Source organism: Protomyctophum parallelum (genome assembly GCF_964188405.1).
Source record: "Protomyctophum parallelum genome assembly, chromosome: 13".
Taxonomy (NCBI): Eukaryota; Metazoa; Chordata; class Actinopteri; order Myctophiformes; family Myctophidae; genus Protomyctophum; species Protomyctophum parallelum.
In genome coordinates this window covers 9798171-9818484 of record NC_139708.1, presented here as the reverse complement: position 1 = coordinate 9818484, position 20314 = coordinate 9798171, and the positions used below count along the sequence as shown (strand labels likewise).

The following is a 20314-nucleotide window of genomic DNA, read 5'->3' as shown; positions in this document are numbered from 1 at the left end:
CGCATGCACGCACGCACGCACACACACAGTCACAACACAGACCCAAAAAAAAGGCAAAAGGAATGTGTGTTGAGCACAAGGAGTTGGTTCATATTTTGTTATTGCACATGTCCAACAAGTTTCGTTGTTTTGGGTCACGTCAGTACTGAGAATAACCCAAGCGGCCTACAGTACATCAACATAACACACATCTGTGTATAAAAGGGTTTGTTCAAAAGCAGGTTACAAGAAAGAGGAGTAAAATGAGTGCATTATCATTGTCATAGCTGCATCCCTCACTCAGAGGTCATAGTGTTTGGTCTGACTATTTTGGTGCTAAGCAGTGGCAGAGGAAACTAAAACGACCCACTAGGGTTATGAGAGCTATTAAGTGGAGTGCTCTGATCATGTTTTTTGCGACCAAAGGTCGCAGTTAACTATATGGAATTGTGCGTTTTTTGTCCGTCAGTCACTCAAAATCCCCATACATGGGGAAAGCCACCATATATTGTGCCCAGGTCTCGTGACATCACTATGACATCATCAGGGATGATAGTAAACCAGGGATCATAGTAAATGTGACCTGCTGTCGCAATTAAGCCCATATATGGAGATCCCTGATGTCATCAATAAGATATCTGAACCTGTTGATCCTTCCCCATCCATCCTCCTGTCTCCCTTTTGACTGTCCCTGTCCATTTAAACTCTAGACGGGCCTGCCCCAAAGTTATTTGTGCAGCCGCACCCGGCAGCCGGCGAAAACTAGAGTTCTCAACATGAAGTCCCGGCCCTACCTGGGCCCTCATCAAACCCTGTACACTCAAGACACTGCCCCCGCTGTCCCCCTTAGTTCTCCATACAGAGCTGACGGAGCTGGCCTGTTCTGACAGTATGCTGATCTGGCCTCATCAAACCCGGTACACTCAAGACACGTTCCATATATGGCCAGTGCAGGCGACCTCGCCCTCAGGCGTCTTACTGGTATTATTATGCATATTGCTAAGATAATAAAGGATAACTGTGTGACGTGTTTACCATGCAGATCTGCTATCTCTGTCGGGTGGAAACCTCCTATGTCCAAAACTGTTACTTTTCAGGATTTACATTTCAAAAGCTGCAGCACGAGTAGTAGATCTACAAGCTCAAAGCTTGTGGATCTGCTACTTTTGACGCTTTTGTGTGATGCTGCAGTATGATCAAGAAGGGCAAAACACACAAAAAGTGAGTATAATGGAGATAAGAGGTTTCTGCCCGACAGCAACAATATGTGTGTAATAGTGGTTAATGCTGTGATGATCGGGACCCATCTGCCACTAGAACAGACCTGCTGACCCCTCAGGACAGTATGATCACATGACCACCTGACTAATAATCATAATCCTGGATCACTGCTGCGGTAGGTGTGTGTGTGTGTGTGTGTGTGTGTGTGTGTGTGTGTGTGTGTGTGTGTGTGTAATAACTTTGCAGTATGTTGTGGCACAGAAATCAATCTGTGAAATTCAGGGATTTGGGATGTAATTTAGTGTGTACAGATTCAGATCAATAGATTTGATTGATTGATTGACTTGTCACAGTGCTGTTAGTGGATTGATTGACTGTGCGCGTAATTTATGCTTAATCGCACAATGTTATTGAGCACTGAAAACAGCAGATCTAATAAGCTGTGAGCTTATAGATCTGCAATTTGTTTGCGTGCGACACCGCCATGCCACGAAGTAGAGATTGGACTAACAGACAGTGATGATGAAGCCATCTGTCCTTCTGACTAGTGGTTCTGGGGACCCCCCCAGGGTTCCTCCAGGGGGTTCCAGCGGGTCCCTCCAGCTAAATGATCCCCTCACAGGTCTGTAACTCTGAAAGCGTACAAAAAAAATGGAACCAAATGGACCCTCACAGGTCTGTAACTCTGGTCCATTTGCTTCCATTTCTACTCTCTAAGGGGGTCCTTGGATATGTAAAAGGGTTTAGTGCTGGGTCTCCACCTCCACCACAGTCCAGTCCCCCGGCGGGGGCGAGCTGCCCTGGCTGTCTGGCGAGTAGCAGCTGACCGAGGTGACGGTGGCCGAGGACGGCGGGCTGAAGTGCGGCAGCAGCCGGGGCCACATGCTGCTCTCCAGGGGGCTCAGGGTGCCGCCCCCGCCCACAGGGAGCAGCAGGAGCGGCGGGCAGCAGCAGCCGCCCCCCGCGTCCCCTCCCCCGGACGACAGCAGCAGGGTCTGGTTGATGAGTTGCTGCACCATGTCCACCTTCTGGCTCCAGTCCAGGTCGCGGGGCGGCGCCGGGCGCTCCCCGCGGGCAACGGGCGCCGTCTCCTCTTCCCCGGCCTCCCTCCTGCCCTCGTGCAGTGGGTCTTCGTCCTCCTCCTCCTCCTCGCTGACCTCCATGGCCTCGTAGATGGTGCACAGCCCCGAGGAGGGAGACAGCATGACTCCTCCCGAGGGGCTCCTCCTGACCTGCTGCTGCTGCTGGACGTGCTTCTGCTGCAGGCGGTACTGCTGCTCCAGCTCCAGCTGCCACTGGAGGACCATCCTCCGCTGCTGGCTCTGATGCTGGTCCTGCTGCTGCTCCTGCAGCCGCAGCTGCAGCAGCTCCTGCCGCTGCCGCTCCAGCTGCTTGTGCACCTGCTGCTCCTGCTCCAGCCACTGCAGCTTCTGACGCTCCTGCTCCTGCCGCTCCCGGTGTGGCCTCGTCGCAGGCCCGCCCCCGTCCCCGTCTGGGGCTGCGTTGGCGGGAGAAGGAGGAGAGGTCGTTCGAGGAGCGATCTCTGCGAACTGGGCGGCGGCCGCGGGATCGATGGGCCTCCGGTTGCCCGGGACCAGCGCCAGGTAGTGGCCGCTGGCTATGGGGCCGGCGGACGACGACGAGTGATTCTGGTTCTGGACGTCTTCCTGAGAGTCTGTCCGGTTCTCTTTGTCTTCTTCGTCGGACCGGGCGTCCTGGTGTCCTGTCAGACAGTGATGGTCACGTGGTGAGTGTCCGTTAGGGAGGCATGCATCCAACACAACGGGGAGGACAGCCACACGAGGTCCGGGGAGGAAAGGTCACAACAACTGATCACTGTTATGATGACACAAAGGATCATAACCGGACAGAGGTGTCAAAAAATAAAATAAAATACATAATAAACACAAAAAACAGGGGAGGTGAAATAAATTGGCATCGGCCATGAAACTGTTAAGTGGATAGCGCACACTGGGCGTCACATGCAGACTCTGTCGCCTGCTTCTCCAGCATTCAACGCGGTCCAAAAGTTACCTACAAGACTTGGTTGTGTGCGAACACAAGAAGGTGCTCAATGGTTGTCATGCGAGACTAGAAATTGTGCTCCTTAGTCCTTAAGGGACCTCTCGTTATTACGATTACATCGGAACTCCGTTCCTGTCTTGTCCAGTAGTCTCCTTTTGCATTGATCTGTTATGTAACTCAACCCGACTTTGATGGTCGCGGTAACAAGGCCTTGGAGTACGATAGGTTGCTCTAATTCATGGCCAGATGAGTGTGGTGGCAGTACGCCTGCCTTCATCGATACTGTGGCATGTCACTGTAAGTGATAACCACATAACACACCGCAATGTCATAGCGTTCAGATTTACCCTCAAATGCTCCCCAAATCCTTACTCTCAAGAGGAGTGTCAGATAAATTAGGCTTGGTCCATCATGAGAAGTGGATTGCCTGGATATGAGACTAATTTATCCATTACATGTCTCAGTGGCCTGACACAAGCCTAAATGCTACCATAGACTAGCCATAAAAATATGGACAAAGCGTTCCCCGGGTCTAACATGGACGTAAAATGAAGCCTGTTATTCCTGCACTGTAAGTCGCCATCTTTCTAGATCCGTTTTGGCCCAGCTGGCCATTGGCTGGCTCCGTTTTGGCCCAGCTGGCCATTGGCTGGCCCAGACAACGAGGCGGGACTTCCCCACTTCTTCTCTGTTGGTTTTTATTTTGACTCGAGTGGGAGGGGAATCCCGATCATAGACTGTAACGGTAGCCACGCCCCTCAGAACATACGCGACTTTATGGTCATTTTTTTAATTAATGGGACCATAATTTTCCAAAAAGAATATTATGACATTAGAAATGAGACTTTAAACTAGTGACTGGAAGCAGAAAGTATTCATTAATGTAATACAGTCTAGGTGAAGTTGGGCCCAAATACATGGACTTCTATGGGGCTATGGGTTTTTCTGGGTCCAATGACAGCGCCACAACAGGCCATTATATGAACTACGATTTCCTTAGTGGCTTCACAAAATATCTGCCTGACTGATCCCCTGATTGCTACTGATCTAAATGTGATTTACTTGGGTTAATGCCACATTTCATCAACTAATGCTGTATACTGTTACAATGCAGTAGTAAAAAGAACAACAAGGGGGTAATTTATTATGATTACACCAAATATGGCATCCTTCCTTAGAAGGCCTCTAGTGATGCTCAAAGCCAAGAGAAACATCTGGAAGCCGTTGCTGCTCAACCCAATTATATTCCTTCTCTAAAGAAGAACCACTAATGTCTTCTTTTACCGTTTGTCAAAGCACCAAACTTTGGTATCTCAGAGGGGATGCTGCACGGTCAGTGCTGGATCCAGAGGTCAGAGAGAGAGCGAGAGACAGAGAGATACATACAGTATGCATGCTGCGTGTTCATTTAACACAGAGTGTACAAATGGCTATTTGGGATTATACCAAGTGGGGAACAAGGGCACTGAGATACCACCTTTTTTTTCCTTAAAAAAATAATAATCCAGACTTTGGTATCTCAGATGGGGCGTGAATGAGGTCCAGAGGGTGGCCACCAGGGTGTATTTATAGAATGAGTGGGAGCAGGCAGGTCAGAGGTCACACAGGAAGAGAAGGCCTTTAGAGATAGAAACCGAAAACTTTAACCACTTAAACCCTTTATACTCAGTGGTTCCCAAACCTTTGAGTCCAGTCTTCCCTGGACTCAAACTAGTGAAAATAGCCGATCTAGATAGATGTTTAGCCGATGTAATAGATGGATGTTTAGCCGATCTAGATCGGCTAAATGTTTTCTAATATGGAATTTATTTGATTTTGTTGATGATTTTCATGAATTTATTATTTTGAAATAGTAATAATTTAAAACAGAAAAAATAAAGGAACCCATATAAACCGAACCCCCAGAATAGGGATGCTATAGGGTTCATGTGGTTAACATTCAACTCTTCATTCACAGATTTTTGGGAGAAAGGGAGATTGTCCTGGAATGTCTGTCTTGCATGGATAAAGATGGATCCATGCTTATAAGATTAAAGACTATTGGAATGGGTCTAACTAGCAATAAAATACAACTGATGTTCAGAATCATCTTCCGTAAAACCAACCCAATGGTTGTAGATATTTCATAAACACGAAGATTAAAGCCTCAATCTTGTTATGTACTGTACAACATTAAGAACATATGTTAAAGATGGAGTGCCATGATTTTTTTCCCACGATAAAACATGATCATCAGGTCTTGTTATAGAAGGAGGAAGAATCGTTTCAAAAATGTGTACAGTATTTGTTAAAATGTTGTTTTTATGTGGGCACGCCCACCAGTTCATTAAGTATGCCTGGTTTGCAGTGATCCACCTGAACTGAAGCCACACCCACAGCTGTTGTATGATAAGGGGGAGGGGTTAGGGGAGGGGCTGGTAGTGTGATGTCACTATATTACTGTCAAGGTTTCAGCCTCCAGGAAAAAAAACCTAAATACAAAGGGAAGACATCATTGCACATAACCACACCAAGGGGTCTAATGAAGTACTGTCACCTCTTAAACACATGAAAAATTGGAAAAGTACAAAAATCACAGCCCTCCATCTTTAACAAAAAATGGAAAAAGTACAAAAACCACAGCACTCCATCTTTAACATAAGTAAACCAGGTTTAGAATGATAATATCTAAACATGTTTAGCTGTGTGTGTGTGTGTCAGATAATGTATAAAGTGGGTACACTACACCGAGGAGGATGCAAGCAGGCATTTCAAGCAAGCTGTTGAACTTGCCGTTGACTTGGTACTTGTAAGTGCAGGGACACAAGTCCTTACACACCAGGCATGTGACAAATAAACAATGTGAAAATCCATCTCAAATATTTGACATCATCAAGTGATACCACATTCAGACAGGTTGATGCCGTTATCCGCGGTCAACAGTTGACCTCGTTTCAAAAGTCACTTTATCGCCTCGTTACATTCAGGTTCTGTGCAGATGCACTCATGACACAAACATCAGTTTCAATTAACGTGAATTAAACTAATGTGAATGAATCACATGACATGAACGCTCCCAGTGCGTAAGGACCTTTAGTCTAACCTAGGAGGGGTAGTGCACGTGCTGTTGCACGGTCAGTGCTTTATCTTAAAAGGTTGAGAGAAAGAGAGAGACACATATGCATGCATTTAACTCAAGAGGGTATAGAGCGTTGCAGTCCCTCCCCCTTTCAGAACAACGAGTGGCCCAGGAAATGAATCCCAATGCATTTTTCCCATAGGCATTTCAAAACGTATTTATTTAAAGACCTTTTAAGCGTCGTACGAAGCCAACTCTTGTCGTGACAAATAATGACAACACACACAATTTTTTGGGCCAAACAATGAATTAGAACGTAGAAAAAAACGGCAGGTTACAACACTTTTTTTGTTGTTTTTCTTCTTTGTAATTATTTGTTTGGTCCAAAATATTGTGTGTTGTCATGATTTGTCACGACAAAAGTTGGCTTCGTACAACGCTTAAAAGGTCTTTAAATAAATATGTTTTGAAATGCCTATGGGAAAAAATGCATTGGGATTAATTTCCTGGGCCACTCGTCGTTCTGAAAGGGGGAGGGACTGCGACGCTCTATAGGCCTACAAATGCAACCACATTTGCATTTGTACCACTCCGAGCAAAAAGTGGATTCATGTGCGGGGTGCTGAGATACCACTTTTGGTTTTATCAAACCAAAATTGCATTTTGTGTAAACACCATTCTTCCATGTTGTATCCCTCGATGTTTATAGCTCGTTTCCTTGGTGACGAGGAGATACAAAGTGGGAGTAGCCCATTATGGTACATAAGTGACAATACACAGCTGGGGACACAAAGACAACAGGACAAGAGTTCCAGGCATGCTTTAGGGGTCATGTCCACAGAACATGTTTTTGTTTTGTTTTAGCGGCCAGCACCTTTCTGCCATGCGTTATATGGCAGGAAGGACGCTCTAGTCTAGGAGCACTCCTCTTCTCAGCGACGTGCGTTTCTCAAGCTCTCTGTCTGCTGGGTTTTTAGGCCAGAGTGTCCAGAGTAAAAAAAGGTCAGCAACTCGACGTCGGTTTTCAAATTCATTGTATGGGGCTTGAACGTCCGGCAAAGGCAACCGGTGACAAAGCTACACCCACCGTTTTTTGGACATTACCATACATTACCATACGGACTGAATTCCTCCGTCCAGTTTAAGAATCACCACCCTCCGCATTGGTTCTGCAATGCTTTTATTATTTATTTTTATTCTCTGAATTGTTAACCCATTAAAAACAGGGAAAGCATCTCTGGTGTCATTATAGATTTTTGCATTGGCTATTAAACAAATAGCAGATATGCAAGCTGAGAGCTTGTTTGTACATCTGTTATTTTTGAACATTTTTGAACTACTAATTTAAAAGGCATTCCTAGAATCGACCACAATAAGAACGTCACTAGACTTATCGGTAGACAGAAATCTCGGAAAGTCTGCCTATGCGTGAATTTCGTACGCGACACGCCTCAAAACACAAGCTGCAAACATGGAGCGCCTGGCTCAGCGAATGTGAGGTGGCGCTTTGGACAACGACGTCCAAAGTGTAAATAAAAAGGAAAAACATGTTCTGTGTACAGACATGGCCCCTTGAAAGTTCAGACGGGGAAAGAAGAAACGGGAACGGAATGCCTTGCAATGATGTTTTAATGGAATTTTGAACAAATAATAAAAAACGAATAAACCCCTAGTTAGTGAGAAGAACCATTCATTTATCATCAAACATCTCTAGTGTAAAGCCGGTCCAAACGTCATCAGGTAGTACACTTTTTTTTTTTGTCTTTTTTCCTTCAGTTAGTCAAACATGCAAGATAATTGGTCCAGACGGACACCCCCCGCCCCCCTATGCTGTGGCAAAGGGTTAACTCTAACAGGTGTATGTGTGTGGAGGGGGACACGATGCGATGCGGGAGTGTTTTCTTCAAACAATGGTCTAGTCTTGTTAGTTGATTTGCCAAAAGCACGAATGAGCAACTAGACGAAGGTGCTTAACCGCCAAACCACCGTAAAAAGAAAAACGAACAAAATGCCTCGAAACACGCAGGCCGGAGTTGTACTTTAGCCGCTCTGCATGAAGCTGCATGAAGCCCACAGCGCGTTGCAACTTGCGAAGCGTTGTGCGCTTGCAGCTCGGCTTTGTATTGTGGGCTTTGTGAGGCTTGCATTTGCAGCTTGGCTTAATTGTGGCCTGTGGCACATGCGCACAACTCAAGTATAAATCAGGCGATACCGTACATGAGCACGTGGGTGTGTGGGGGGTATATGTATGTATATGCCGATGATGAACTACACCTCATCTACAACCGCTTTGAAGAACACGACAAACGCTAAACGACCAACCCCTCCCATGGCGAATGCATTTATTCCTTGCATTGTGCCTACACATGTTGCGACCTGTGGTCGCAACATGTGTAGGCACAATGCACTGAAGTTTTTTAATTCCCCCCAACGCTGTAACCTACTTCCGAAAAAACACGATGAGAGAAGGGGGAAGCCGTGTTAAATATCTAGCCTTTATTATTTTAATACATGTAACTATGAACGGTTAAAGTCGTAGAACAAGAACACTAACTGTAAGAAAGAAATAATACAAAGAAAACACAAAGCCAGACTACAGTAATGTCTAGTGTGTGTGTGTGTGTGTGTGTACATCAGGGTAGGGAGGAACAGGTTTCAACCAAAACAAAACTCAACAAACAGGCAAATACAAAAAAACAAACAAATTGACAGTTGTCCGGTAAAAACAGTAGGATAAATACAGGCAGGTAGTCAGTTTCATTCCATCCACGTTGTTTCCGTTTTTCCTCTTTCACTTTTTAAAAGTTCAGTCACATTTTGGACCAGTCAGTCAGTCAACCAACACCCCGGTCAGGGGGAGGGGCAGTCGGAGTGGGGTGACAAATAAGCAGTGTTACGTAAAAAGAACATTCTAATAGAAAATGGTAGTAGCTATTGTACACAAAGGAGTTTAAGGCCCGACTTGGACCCGGTCCCGTAGACCGGTGTCACACACCTTAAAAATGGTTGCTCTAAAAGCTCAGAATGTGTTGTAGCGACATGCACAATTCCGAGCTTGTAGATCCGCTACCATTTAGGCGTGCGCCGCCGGCACGTGACGTGGAGAATAAATCGGGCGTAATAAGCCGAACACTCGGAACCATGACCAGAATGATGATAGTATGGAAGAGGGAGGCTTCATTTGAAAATCGCTACAGTCTTTTTTTTTTCTCTCTTTCTTCCATTCATCTCCTACATTCTCACCCATCACCCACTTTTTTTTTGTCGTTTACTTTATTTTCTTTTGTCTTCTTTATCTAACCCAACCAGAGAGAAAATGAACGACGACACGTAACGAGGAGGGGGGAGAGGGGTTGTTTCTAGGTGGGGGGGTGGTAAAAGGTGCATTCCAGGTTGGTTGGTTGGTTGGTTGGTGGTTGGGTGGGGTTGTTGCAGGAAGGTGGGGGGCGGCTTATTTATACGTTACCTGCCAGAAAGCTATCAGTTTTATCGCATATGGCAGAGTAGTAGGGCTCCTCGCCAGGGGCACCAGGGTGCTGCTGGGGGGCGCCGCCGAAGCGGCTGCCGGGCTCGAGGGGGTCGACGTCCTCCAGGTCGTCGTTGGCCATCTCGCCCCCCAGCATGTAGTGGTGGCGCTGCTCGTCCAGGCCGGCGGCCGCGGAGGGCAGGGCGCTCAGCTCCTTGATGAGGGAGGGATCCTCGGCCTCCTCGTTCTCCAGGGAGAAGATGCCGGGGCTCTTGGCGCTCTCGGCAGTGGAGTGGGCGTTGGAGTTGGATGTGTTGGTGCCGTCGAAGCCGTACGACGCCACAGAGTTGGCCGACTGCGGTGTCAGCCCGCCGCAGCCCCCGAGGTCCGCCTCCACCGCCTCCTCGTCCTCGTCCAGGGCGGGCAGGCCGCCGGGGGGTGGCGGGCTGTCGAAGCCGCCGGCAACGTGCTGGTGGTCTTCCGCCGTCATGGGCGCGTCAGGGTCGTTGATCTGCATCTCGCCCTCCGTGTCGCTGGCCTCGTCGCCCGATGTGGACGCCGAGGAGGGGGCGGAGGCCGGGGCGGTCGGGGGTCCCGCTCCCGGGACCTCGTCGGCGGGCAGCGTCTCGGCTTCCTCCTCCTCACCGTCACCTTTCTCCAGGTGGATGCCCAGGTCCTGGTCCATGTCCTGCTGGGACAAGGGGGGCACAAATACAGCACTTTTCAACGCAATGCAACCCGTGTGACACGTTGTGAGCTTGTAGATCGGCGATTTTGGGGCGAAGAGATATGTGTACAGCATCGGTTCCCAAACTAATTTAATGCCCGCCCGGGACCCAAAATGAAAATAGCAGATCTACAAGCTCACAACGCAACATTTCTTAAACATTTGTTTTCAAATTCATGGAATTTCTTACATTTTTCGTTGATTTCATCATGAAAAAAAATAATTATTATTATTATTCACACGACCACAATAATTAAAGTGGTCGTGTGAATATACCAAAGATGCCTCAGTGATGTCACTGACTTGTTATGTGGTTTATAAAACAACTTTGACTACATGCTACTTCCGTGTTGCATAACAGTAACATCACCGTCGAATCCTTGGCATCTTTATAGTAGCCACGCGTGTCATTGACTCACGGCTAGTCAACTTCTGTGACTACCTAACACCCCAATGTTATGGTATCAAAACAAGGTTATTAAGGTTAACGAAAACAAATGAAAACTAAAATAGATTAAAAAAAAAGGAAAAACTATAATAAAACTAAAATGATAACGGACACTGAATTGTGCTTTTACAAAACTAAAACGGACTGAAATAGTTTTAGTTTTTCTCGTTACCAACAGTGACTGAATAAATACATTTTAAATGGTATCTTTTGTTGAGTTTTTATTACACAATAGGCCTATGAATAGGCATTTGAATCCTGCAACTGACAAATAACCCAACGTATAAAAAACTAAAACCAACACTAAAACTACACGTCTCAAAAATAAAGCTAGCAAATCCACCAAAAAACTACTATAACCTTAGTTAACTAAACCTATACTATAACCTATAATCAAAAGTGTTACTGGAACATTGATATTTTTCTACGAGTCGGACATTCCATTACGGTGACAAAAGGCCCTACCTGATGAAGCGGGGCGGCGGGCACGGGCGTCCGCTGCTTGTCGGAGCGTGACTCCACGCCGGAGCTGCTGTCGTAGTCGCGCAGCTCGTCTGGTGTGGACGTCTCGCTGCCGCTGTGGGCGGCGAGTGCCGCGCCGCTCAGCGTGCTGGACTGAGACATGGCCATGGGCGGGGCAGGGGGCGGGGCCACAGGGGCCTCCTCCTCCTCAGCGCTCTGCATGTCTTTGTGGGCAGACTGGCGCCCTGCGTGGGACTCCTGTTGGGGCGCACCGCCGTCCATCCAGGCCTGGAAAAGAGTCATTATAGTTAGCTAAAGACTAGCCTGAGCTAACGTGTTAGGTTTCTGGTCTAGAGGGGCGGGTCGCGGCTGAGATTTGCGCACGCCCTGATTGGATCTCATCGATCTGTCCGTCACCCCCGGCCCCTCCTCTCCCCCCTAGTGCAGCGCTACGTCACATCATTTGGAGCGACGCCCACCCGGAAGGGTTGACTCCCACTTTTAGACCAGAGCGGCCAATGCGTTCCTCCAGGCTTTCAATTTTTGCACCAACAAAAATGAAAGCCTGGTACCGAGGCTAGCTAAAAACTAACTAAATAACTCTAACTAGGGGGGAAAAAACGGACTAAACATTTTTTGATAGTTACAAGTGAAGAAGGACAGGAAAGAGGGAGGGGACAAGCAAAGGTTGTCATAAACAGGCTAGACCCGATATCTGGCCTGCGCCTGGACGTGGACCGCTAGGTCAGTGTGCGCGCCGTAAATGTCAATATTCCACACGAGCCAAAATATTTCGGATGGCTATGAAATCTTCCAATATTGTTTAGCTGCGTTGGGTTTTAAGCTCCGTTGTCAAAAAGTGAGCTTGTAAACCTAATATTTTTGCTATTTCTCTGAGCTTGTCTATTCCCGCCCAACTACCCAATATTACTATAAAACTAAAATGAATCAAAACTAAGTAATGAAAAATATATATACACGGTATACATTTTTTAAATATAGAAAAATGCAAATCTATAATAACCTTGGCGGGAGACAGGGCAGGCTTCTCTGAGTCAGGCGCCCCGTGGTCGGCCGGGTGGCTTCCTGAGGAAGCCCAGGGGTCCGAGAAGGGGCCCACCTGACCCCAGGCGGCGGCCGACGCGCCACCGAACATGGCGGGCAGCGGGGCCGGGCGGTTCAGGTTGTCCAGGCGCTCCGTGTCCTCCTGGAAGTCGTCCTCTTCCTCCACGTTCTCCGTCACGCCGCCCTCACTGGGCATCTCCACGTCTTCATCCTCCTCATCCTCACAATCACAAACACAGTCCTCTTTATTGTCACGTCACAGGTGTCAAAAGAAGTCGGCGAAATTGTCTGTTTTGTGCAAGCGCAATCACTCGTAGTTGTCAGGAAAAACCTTAAGACGTACAGTACAGTACGTTGCCAAAAGTAGCAGCTATGTACATGAGATTAGACAGGCACGCCTTACCCCTTATGTTTTACTGACCATTTACCCCATTAAATAGTGAAAATAGCTACATCAAGGTTGTGAGCTTGTAGATGGGCTATTTGAACAATTTTGAAATGTTTAAAAAGGCGCAAAGAGTAGCAGGTAAGTACATGAGTACAGGATGAACAAATAGCAGGTATGTACATGATAGTTAAGAGACATAAAGGTGCAAGACGTAGCAGCCAAGTACCTCATGTTGTTGGACGGCCTTGGCGTGGCGCCGGTGGTCCTCGGCCCGCTCCGAGCTCACGTCCATGTCGTCCATGCGCTCCTCCTCCTCTTCCTCCTCCTCGTCTTCCTCTTCGTTGGCCAGGGTCTCCACGTTGGGGGAGCTCATGAAGTTGCCGTCGCCCTCGGAGCCGCGGAAGCTGGAGTCCACCAGGGCGTCCGAGCTCTGCGTGCCCTCCAGCAAGGCAGTGTACTGGGTGCTGCTCATCTCCGACACCCCCGGCGGGCGGCTGCTGGCGCTGCTCACATCCTCCGAGTAGGCCTGTCACCATTCATTTGCGGTACAAATAATAAGTAAGTAATTGCGATTAACAATTTGAAATAATTACGATTATCTCAATGAATCGCGATCAGGCGTGTCACGCCAACAACTGCAGACGGTCCTACCTCGGAGTCGGCGGCGGCGGACATGGGGTCGTCGGCGTGCCAGCCCGACTGTCCGCCGAACCCGCCCGAGGAGGACCCGGTGGTAGCCGCGTGGCCCAGTCTTCTCTGCTCACTGTCCTCCTCGTCATCATCATCGTCGTCGTTGATCTCCTGCTCGGCCTTCTCCACGGCCGCCTCCTCCTGTTGCTCCTCCTCGCGGCGCTGAGACGTGGGGGCCACGAAGGAGAAGTCGCCCAGCGGGGAGGCTCCTCCCAGCAGGGCCGACGCACACGGAGGCGCGGACATGGCGGACATGAGGAGGTTCTCCTTCTCCTCCCCCATCTGCTCCTCCTCGCGTCGCTGAGACGCGGGGGCAGCGAAGGAGAAGTCGTCCAGCGGGGAGGCTCCTCCCAGCAGGGCCGACGCACACGGAGGCGCGGACATGAGGTTCTCCTTCTCCTCCATCTGCTCCTGGGGATGTCAGTTGATGATTAAACTGTCGCCACAAATGACGATTTAGCCCCATTGAGACCTGAAGCCGATTCTACAAAGGTCTTCTAAATCCAAAACAGATTTCTGTAAAATGTATGTTGCCATATCAGAGGTGCTAAAACATTGTCATGTCAAGGTCAACCAAAAGTATTATGTATTTGGCCGTGGACCCCCACGGGTCTAAAAATGAGTTTAAAATGAGCAACACATTTTAAAGATCTTTCAAAAATAGCATACTGTAATATAAGCTCAAGCCTGTAGAGTGCAGCGCTATGAGATTGTACATCAACAGACGGATTACAGACAAACTGAAACGATTTGTGTCGATTGTGCTAAATAACGTCATTATCTCAAATAAATGATAGCGACCGTTATAACTCTGAGCCTCCTAACCTCTCGGTCATCTTCATCCTCCTCCCGCTGTGCTTGGAAGGTCATCTTCACGTGGCCGGGGCTCGGCGCAGCCAGGAGGGGGGTGGGCTGGCTGCTGAAGTCCCAGGGGTCGGGCTGGACAAGCGAGGCGTTGCGCGGGGGGTCCTCGCTGACCGGCGTGGTGGCCTCTGGCGGGGAGCAGGGAGGAGACATGACCGTGGTCCCCAGGGAAGGGCCCTTCGTCGAGGCATCGGGCTCCCCCAGGCCGAGGAGGTCCAGCTGGGCAGAGAGCGCAGGGAGGGCCCGGTGGGGCTCCAGTTCTGGAGCGGGTTCGGGAGCTGCCTCTGGTGCTCCAGCCTTGGTGGAAGAAAGACAGGAAACACAGCACCGTCACCATCGTCACATTCTTAGTTTGGTGGTTCTCAACCTGTGGTGCCGGGGGCCCACTGGTGAGGCCACGAGGCGTATTGCAAAGTGGGCCCCCAAATAATTGGCAAAACACTACGTACGATTTAAGCCATTCTGAGACCAATTCTGCAAATGCCTTATAAATTAAGCAGTTCTCAAACCTTTTCATGCCAAGGATCCCTGAGAATTGATATGTGGCCGGGAACCTGATCCAGAAATAGGTTGAGAACCACCGTTTTAGTTGACAATTATGATTTAATATGGATTTTTTTACATTGAACTTTACATTGTCAACAACAATGTCTGTTTGCACAGTTCAGATATGACAAATAACGTCAATAAGCAAAGAAATGACTATGACCAACGCCAATAATCAAAATAAATAATACTATGGCCAAAACAGGCCATATTCCGTATTGTCCCGAATATAAGACGACTGATTATAAGACGACCCCCATTTTTCAAGACTCAAATAGTCTAGTCCCCGATTATAATACGACCCCGTTTTTTAGGATATTTCCATTGGAAAAATACGTTCAATAAGTTTACTAACATTTATTTAATTAAACTATTAAATATATAGTATAACATGTACACTTTCCAAAATTGTTAAAATAGCAGATCAACAAGGTCACAACCCTGCAACGGGTTGTGACCTTGTTGATCTGCTATTTTAGCGCATTTAGACGCATTGTGAGATTACAGATCTGCTAATCGTGACTTAATACAGAATATATGAATGCCGTTTATGCTAAACAATTAGCGATCAGCTCAAATAGTTGTGATCATTACTTATTAATAACTGTCATCACTATAACAGGACCTACCTCTTCCGGCCTGGCGATGACCGCTGCGGCGGCGGCCACAGCTGCGGCGGCGGCTACTGCCGCGGCCACCACCTCTTTGTTCTCACCGTCCTCTTTAGCTGCAGCGTCGCCAGCCGGCACCACTTTGGCCGCCCGTTTGACGGGGGTCGGGGTGCTGCTGCCCACCGCCTTCTTGGGGCTGGTCGCCTTGGTGGCGCCGGACTTGGCGCCGGGTGTCTTGGCGGGGGTGGAGGACTTGCCCTCTTGTGTTTTGGGACGGGAGGGGGTTTTGTTGGCGTCGGTGGCCGCCGCCGCCTTGGTCACTGCTGTTGGCTTTTTAGCGGCAGAGTCTGGTCGGGGTGACGATTTGGCGGTCTCTGGTTTGGTGGTCTTTGTTGTTGCCGACGCAGGCCGGGTGAGGGGAGACGCCGCAGGCTTCTTGGCTGCTGCTGGGGTTGTTGGTTTGGTGACATCTAGAGAGGAGGAATGGGACATGGTCACTATTTATTATGGCACACACAATGCTAATGCTAACATAAGCCGTTTCTTACAATGGCAGTCTGCGAGCGGGGAAAACGGAAGTGAAAGTGATTGAAAATGACAACTATGGCTGGCTCAGAATGTTGTGTCTTGTTAAATCCTCCCCACACATTTCTGTCCTGAACTGCTGTTGTACCCTACTGGCTCACCTGCCAGCGAGGAGCCCTCACTGGGAGGAGGTAAAACCACACTGCTCTATCCGACGTTTCCGTTACCTTTCTTGACCGATGGCGCGGTGGTCCTGGGCGCCTGCGCTGCCGCAGTCTTGCCAGCAGAGGGGGCGGTGGAGGAGGTTTTGGCGGGGCCAGCCTTGGTGATGGTGGAGGTTTTCGGGGCGGTTTTGGTCGTGGGCGCGGCAGAGCTCTTGGGCGCGCTGGCGCTTGCCGGGCGGGCCGACGCCGAGGCGGGCCGAGGAGCCGAAGTGCCAGTGGCGGGCCTGAGGAGGAGGAAACGCAAGGAGTGAACAAACCATGAGTCATGACGGCCATTTGGAGAGCAGGAGGATTAATGTGAAATCGTTGGTCGAAAGTAATCCATTTAGATGATCATTAAACACATTGTGTGCCCACACAACACTTTCAAAATAGTGACCCAGGGTGCCCACCTTTTTCTTTTTAACTTTTTTTTCTTTTTGCCTAGATGTCCACAGACGTCTTTGTCACTGCATAGCGGTAATTCCCAGGACGTCTGTGGATGTCTTGGGCTCAAATATGTTTTGAGCCCAAAAAGTAGTCGATTAGTAGTCGATTTTAATTAAATACTTTTCAAAAATGGTTATAAATAAACAGCTGATCAAGAAGCTCAATTGTGAGCTTGACATTGGCTATTTTCGCTATTCTTGCGAACCCCACAAAATATAAATAAGGCTTAAATCTACACATTTTCCCTGAATTTATTTATTGATATATGAACAAAATCTATATTTAAAAAAGGAGCTTCAATGATTTGATTAATGAGAATACTAATAGATATAATAATCTATTCTATCCATTAGTAACTCATTGCATAATGGAGAACAGATATTCAAGCTAACAAGTTTGATGTGTTCCCTAAATATGGAGAGATGAACTATTATGATAAAATAGAAGGTGATGCTAGTGGCGTGTGTGTGTGTGTGCATGCGTGCGTTGTGTGGGACGCCAAGTTCACAGCCAGGGGCGAACGGCAGGTCTCACCCTGGCTGGACATTCTTACACCTGGGTGTAATGTAAATGAAATATTGATTGTTCAAGGCCTTGATGCAGTGCCTTGGAGCTCCACACGACACCGACACACAACTACTGCGATATTAAATCGATCTACAGTATAAATGCACCAAGTGTGTGTGTGTGTGTGTGTGTGTAGTGTACGTCTATAATACACGTAACTTGAGAACCGTTCGCCCCAACGACTTCAATTCGACACATGCGTTCCATCCCCCCACAGAGAGTGCAGTGCCAGGTGTCGAAGCTCTGGACAAGCCCTGCCCAGGCTCCATATATGGAGCTGGCCTGTTCCGACATCACAACACTCCATATTTGGGCATGCCTGACACAGAAGTCAAAGTCAATATATAGGAATAAAGGGACAGATACAGCAAACTCCATATGGGCATAAAAGGGACAGATGGGTGGAACGGGTACTCTGACATGGGCATTGTATAACCGGATGGGGCATGGATTATTACAGACTCTGTGCTCGGGCACCGGTCTAGTATTACTAACAGAAGTAGAAAATGAAACAAAATGAAAATGACTGTGGTATGCTTTGGTAGCTCGGTATCGTCTGTCAGGTGGAAACTTTCAGGATTCAAGTTCAAAAACTGCTAAAGTAGCAGACCCACAAGCTTTTATGTAACGCTGTGTAGTACGATCAAGTAAGTGGGGCTTTAATTTATTTAGGATATGACATGTTTCTCCTGATAGCAACGATATTTAGATTACAGATTGGGCACCATTAAAAAAAGGCAATAAACCGTAATTCCAAGGGTATTGTTATCGCCATTTTTAGATACATTTATTATAGATCGATGGACAGCATGCAAGACATATCTACATATGAAGAAACCTTGTATCTTCTCCATATTTCAACTTTTTATGTTTTTCATCACTTAATACGCCTAGTTAGTGAAAATAACAGATCTACAAGCTTTGATCTAAAATAAAGAATGTTCGTTCCATTTCCTGAAACGTAACGGTTTCGGACAAACAAGGTTACCACAGTGACGATATATGGTTGTGGGGAGGTGGGGTGGTCTGTGACCTTGAGGATTGTTTGAAATATTCTAGTGGCCCGAGCTTAAAAAAGAAAATATTGAGAACCACAGGAGAGAGAGACTGTGTCCGCCCACAGCTCAATGACTAGTCACTGGAAGAGCACGGGAAGCACTGACTCCACAGGAAGTAAACACGCCGCCGCCGTGCACACTCACACTCACACTCACACAGGAGGAAGTAAACACAAGTAAAGCCAGGGAACAGCAGGACGGGAGCAGGAAGAGAGGGTGGTTGGTTGGTTTATTTAGTTTCCTAAACTCCCATGGAGAGAGAGAGAGAGAGAGAGAGAGAGAGCAGACCCTTCCGTCATCGCTGGTCATGGCCCTCTGTTCCCCCAACCACACGCTTGTGGACAGACTGGGACAAAATGCCCAGGACAAAATGTAACACTGTCTGCCATGTCTAAGAGAACAGCTGAATAGTAGTTAATCAAAATAATCAGCAGTACATCTTCCATCACTGAATCTAATCTCCATCCAGCGGGCCCTGACTGACAGACAGACAGACAGACAGGGCCATGTCATCATGTGATCACTCCCCTGCCCTCATACTTAACTACACTAGCTCCCCTGCCTCCAGTCCCAACCCGCCCCGCTTCTAAATAAAGAAACCATGTTAGCAGCACTGGCATAACGGGAACAAGCAGTGATGGAGGGATGATTTCTGGGACCACGTTAATCTTTAATTCTGAAAAGGAGAACCGAAATAACTCGTTCAAATCCCCCGGTTGCAACCGCCGACGGGCCCCCCGTTAAAAGCACATCCATTGTGTAAGAGAGCGAGATGGGTGGTTCTGTATATCCTGGGAAGAAGCAGCGAGATCTGCACACACACACACACACACCCCCCCTCCTGTGCCAACTGTAATGGAACATTACATAGCACGCCATGAGTCTAACCCCCATGCACCGGTCGGAAGCAAGCCGTCCAAGTGTCGTGAACTTGAAGTGTACATAATAAACATGAACGCACTTTTTTATTTATTTTGACCGTTGATCTTTTTTCCTACGTTTATTCCTTGCTCTCCCTCTCGCCCCCTAGTTGTCCTGAAAACGGCATATGATCGCAAAAGCTTGCAAAGAAAAATGACTTCAGCCCATTCTACACCTGTAAACCGTGTGGTCTGAAACAGTAGAGATCAAACAAAGCTTCTGACAGCAGAGCGGACGATATGAAAATTACAAAACATAATTCCGATTAACAACAGTATTGCGATAATCAAAATATGCATGGAAAAACCAATGGTTTTAGTACTTCCAATGGAAAGAGCAAAATTAAAATGGAGAAAACAACTTTATGAATATATGCCAGCCGCTGATTTACTGATTACTTGCCCAGGGTCTATCTACTCTGATTTATAAAAGAAGTGATTCATTGCATTGGCGAGCCCCAGCAATTTGCCTTCTGATGTGCCCATGTGTGTTGTGTGTATTTTTTATGAATAACTGTATTATGTATCTATAGTTTCATGATTTCTGTTTCTGCTTGCCCCTTCCCTTCTTTTTTTTTATTGTATTGTGCCTTTAATTTATACCTTTCTAGCCGAGTCATGTCAGTGCCGTTAACTGTCATATTATTATTATTTTCAGGTCTTGTGACCGTAAAAAAAAAAAAAAAAAAACAGCAAAAAAAAAAGAAAAACACACACAATGAAGCCTTAAACAACAAACACCAGCATTAATCCAAGTGTCGGGCGTATATTTGGAGCATGTCGCCGCTGATGCGGCAAGTCGCTGATCTTCTTGTACCAAAAAACAAAGGTGCCCTCTCATTACTGTGTCACAGAGACGGGGAGAGAGACCGGGGGAGGGGGGTGTGAGCGATTTAACACCACTTGGCGGAACGATGAAGTCTTAGACAAGGACAAGCTTTTTATCCAGCCAGCGTTGACGACACCCCGGGACAAACATGGCACAACAAGCCATTGTTTTCCATGTTAATATGGCCAACTTAATGGATACTGGATCTCTTT

At 47.6% G+C, this 20314-nt stretch overlaps 1 protein-coding gene across 4 annotated transcripts in view; it reads right to left on the bottom strand.

The window, feature by feature from the left end:
* Positions 1 to 7894: 7894 nt before the first annotated feature.
* The window catches only part of prr36b (proline rich 36b), a 61432-nt gene continuing 49012 nt past the window's right edge, over positions 7895 to 20314 (bottom strand). Inside the window, exons 5-13 of one of the 4 annotated variants that reach the window (XM_083780745.1) lie at positions 16303 to 16523; positions 15569 to 16020; positions 14355 to 14690; positions 13909 to 13940; positions 13491 to 13878; positions 13066 to 13365; positions 12411 to 12671; positions 11390 to 11674; positions 7895 to 10440 (exon numbers count right to left, since the gene is read on the bottom strand). In XM_083780745.1, coding sequence (XP_083636871.1) covers positions 9739 to 10440; positions 11390 to 11674; positions 12411 to 12671; positions 13066 to 13365; positions 13491 to 13878; positions 13909 to 13940; positions 14355 to 14690; positions 15569 to 16020; positions 16303 to 16523 — 2977 coding nt within the window. In that variant the 3' untranslated portion in view covers positions 7895 to 9738. Of the gene's footprint in view, positions 10441 to 11389; positions 11675 to 12410; positions 12672 to 13065; positions 13366 to 13490; positions 13941 to 14354; positions 14691 to 15568; positions 16021 to 16302; positions 16524 to 20314 lie in introns of all 4 variants that reach the window. The other 3 variants (XM_083780743.1, XM_083780744.1, XM_083780746.1) reach the window with 3 other exon arrangements.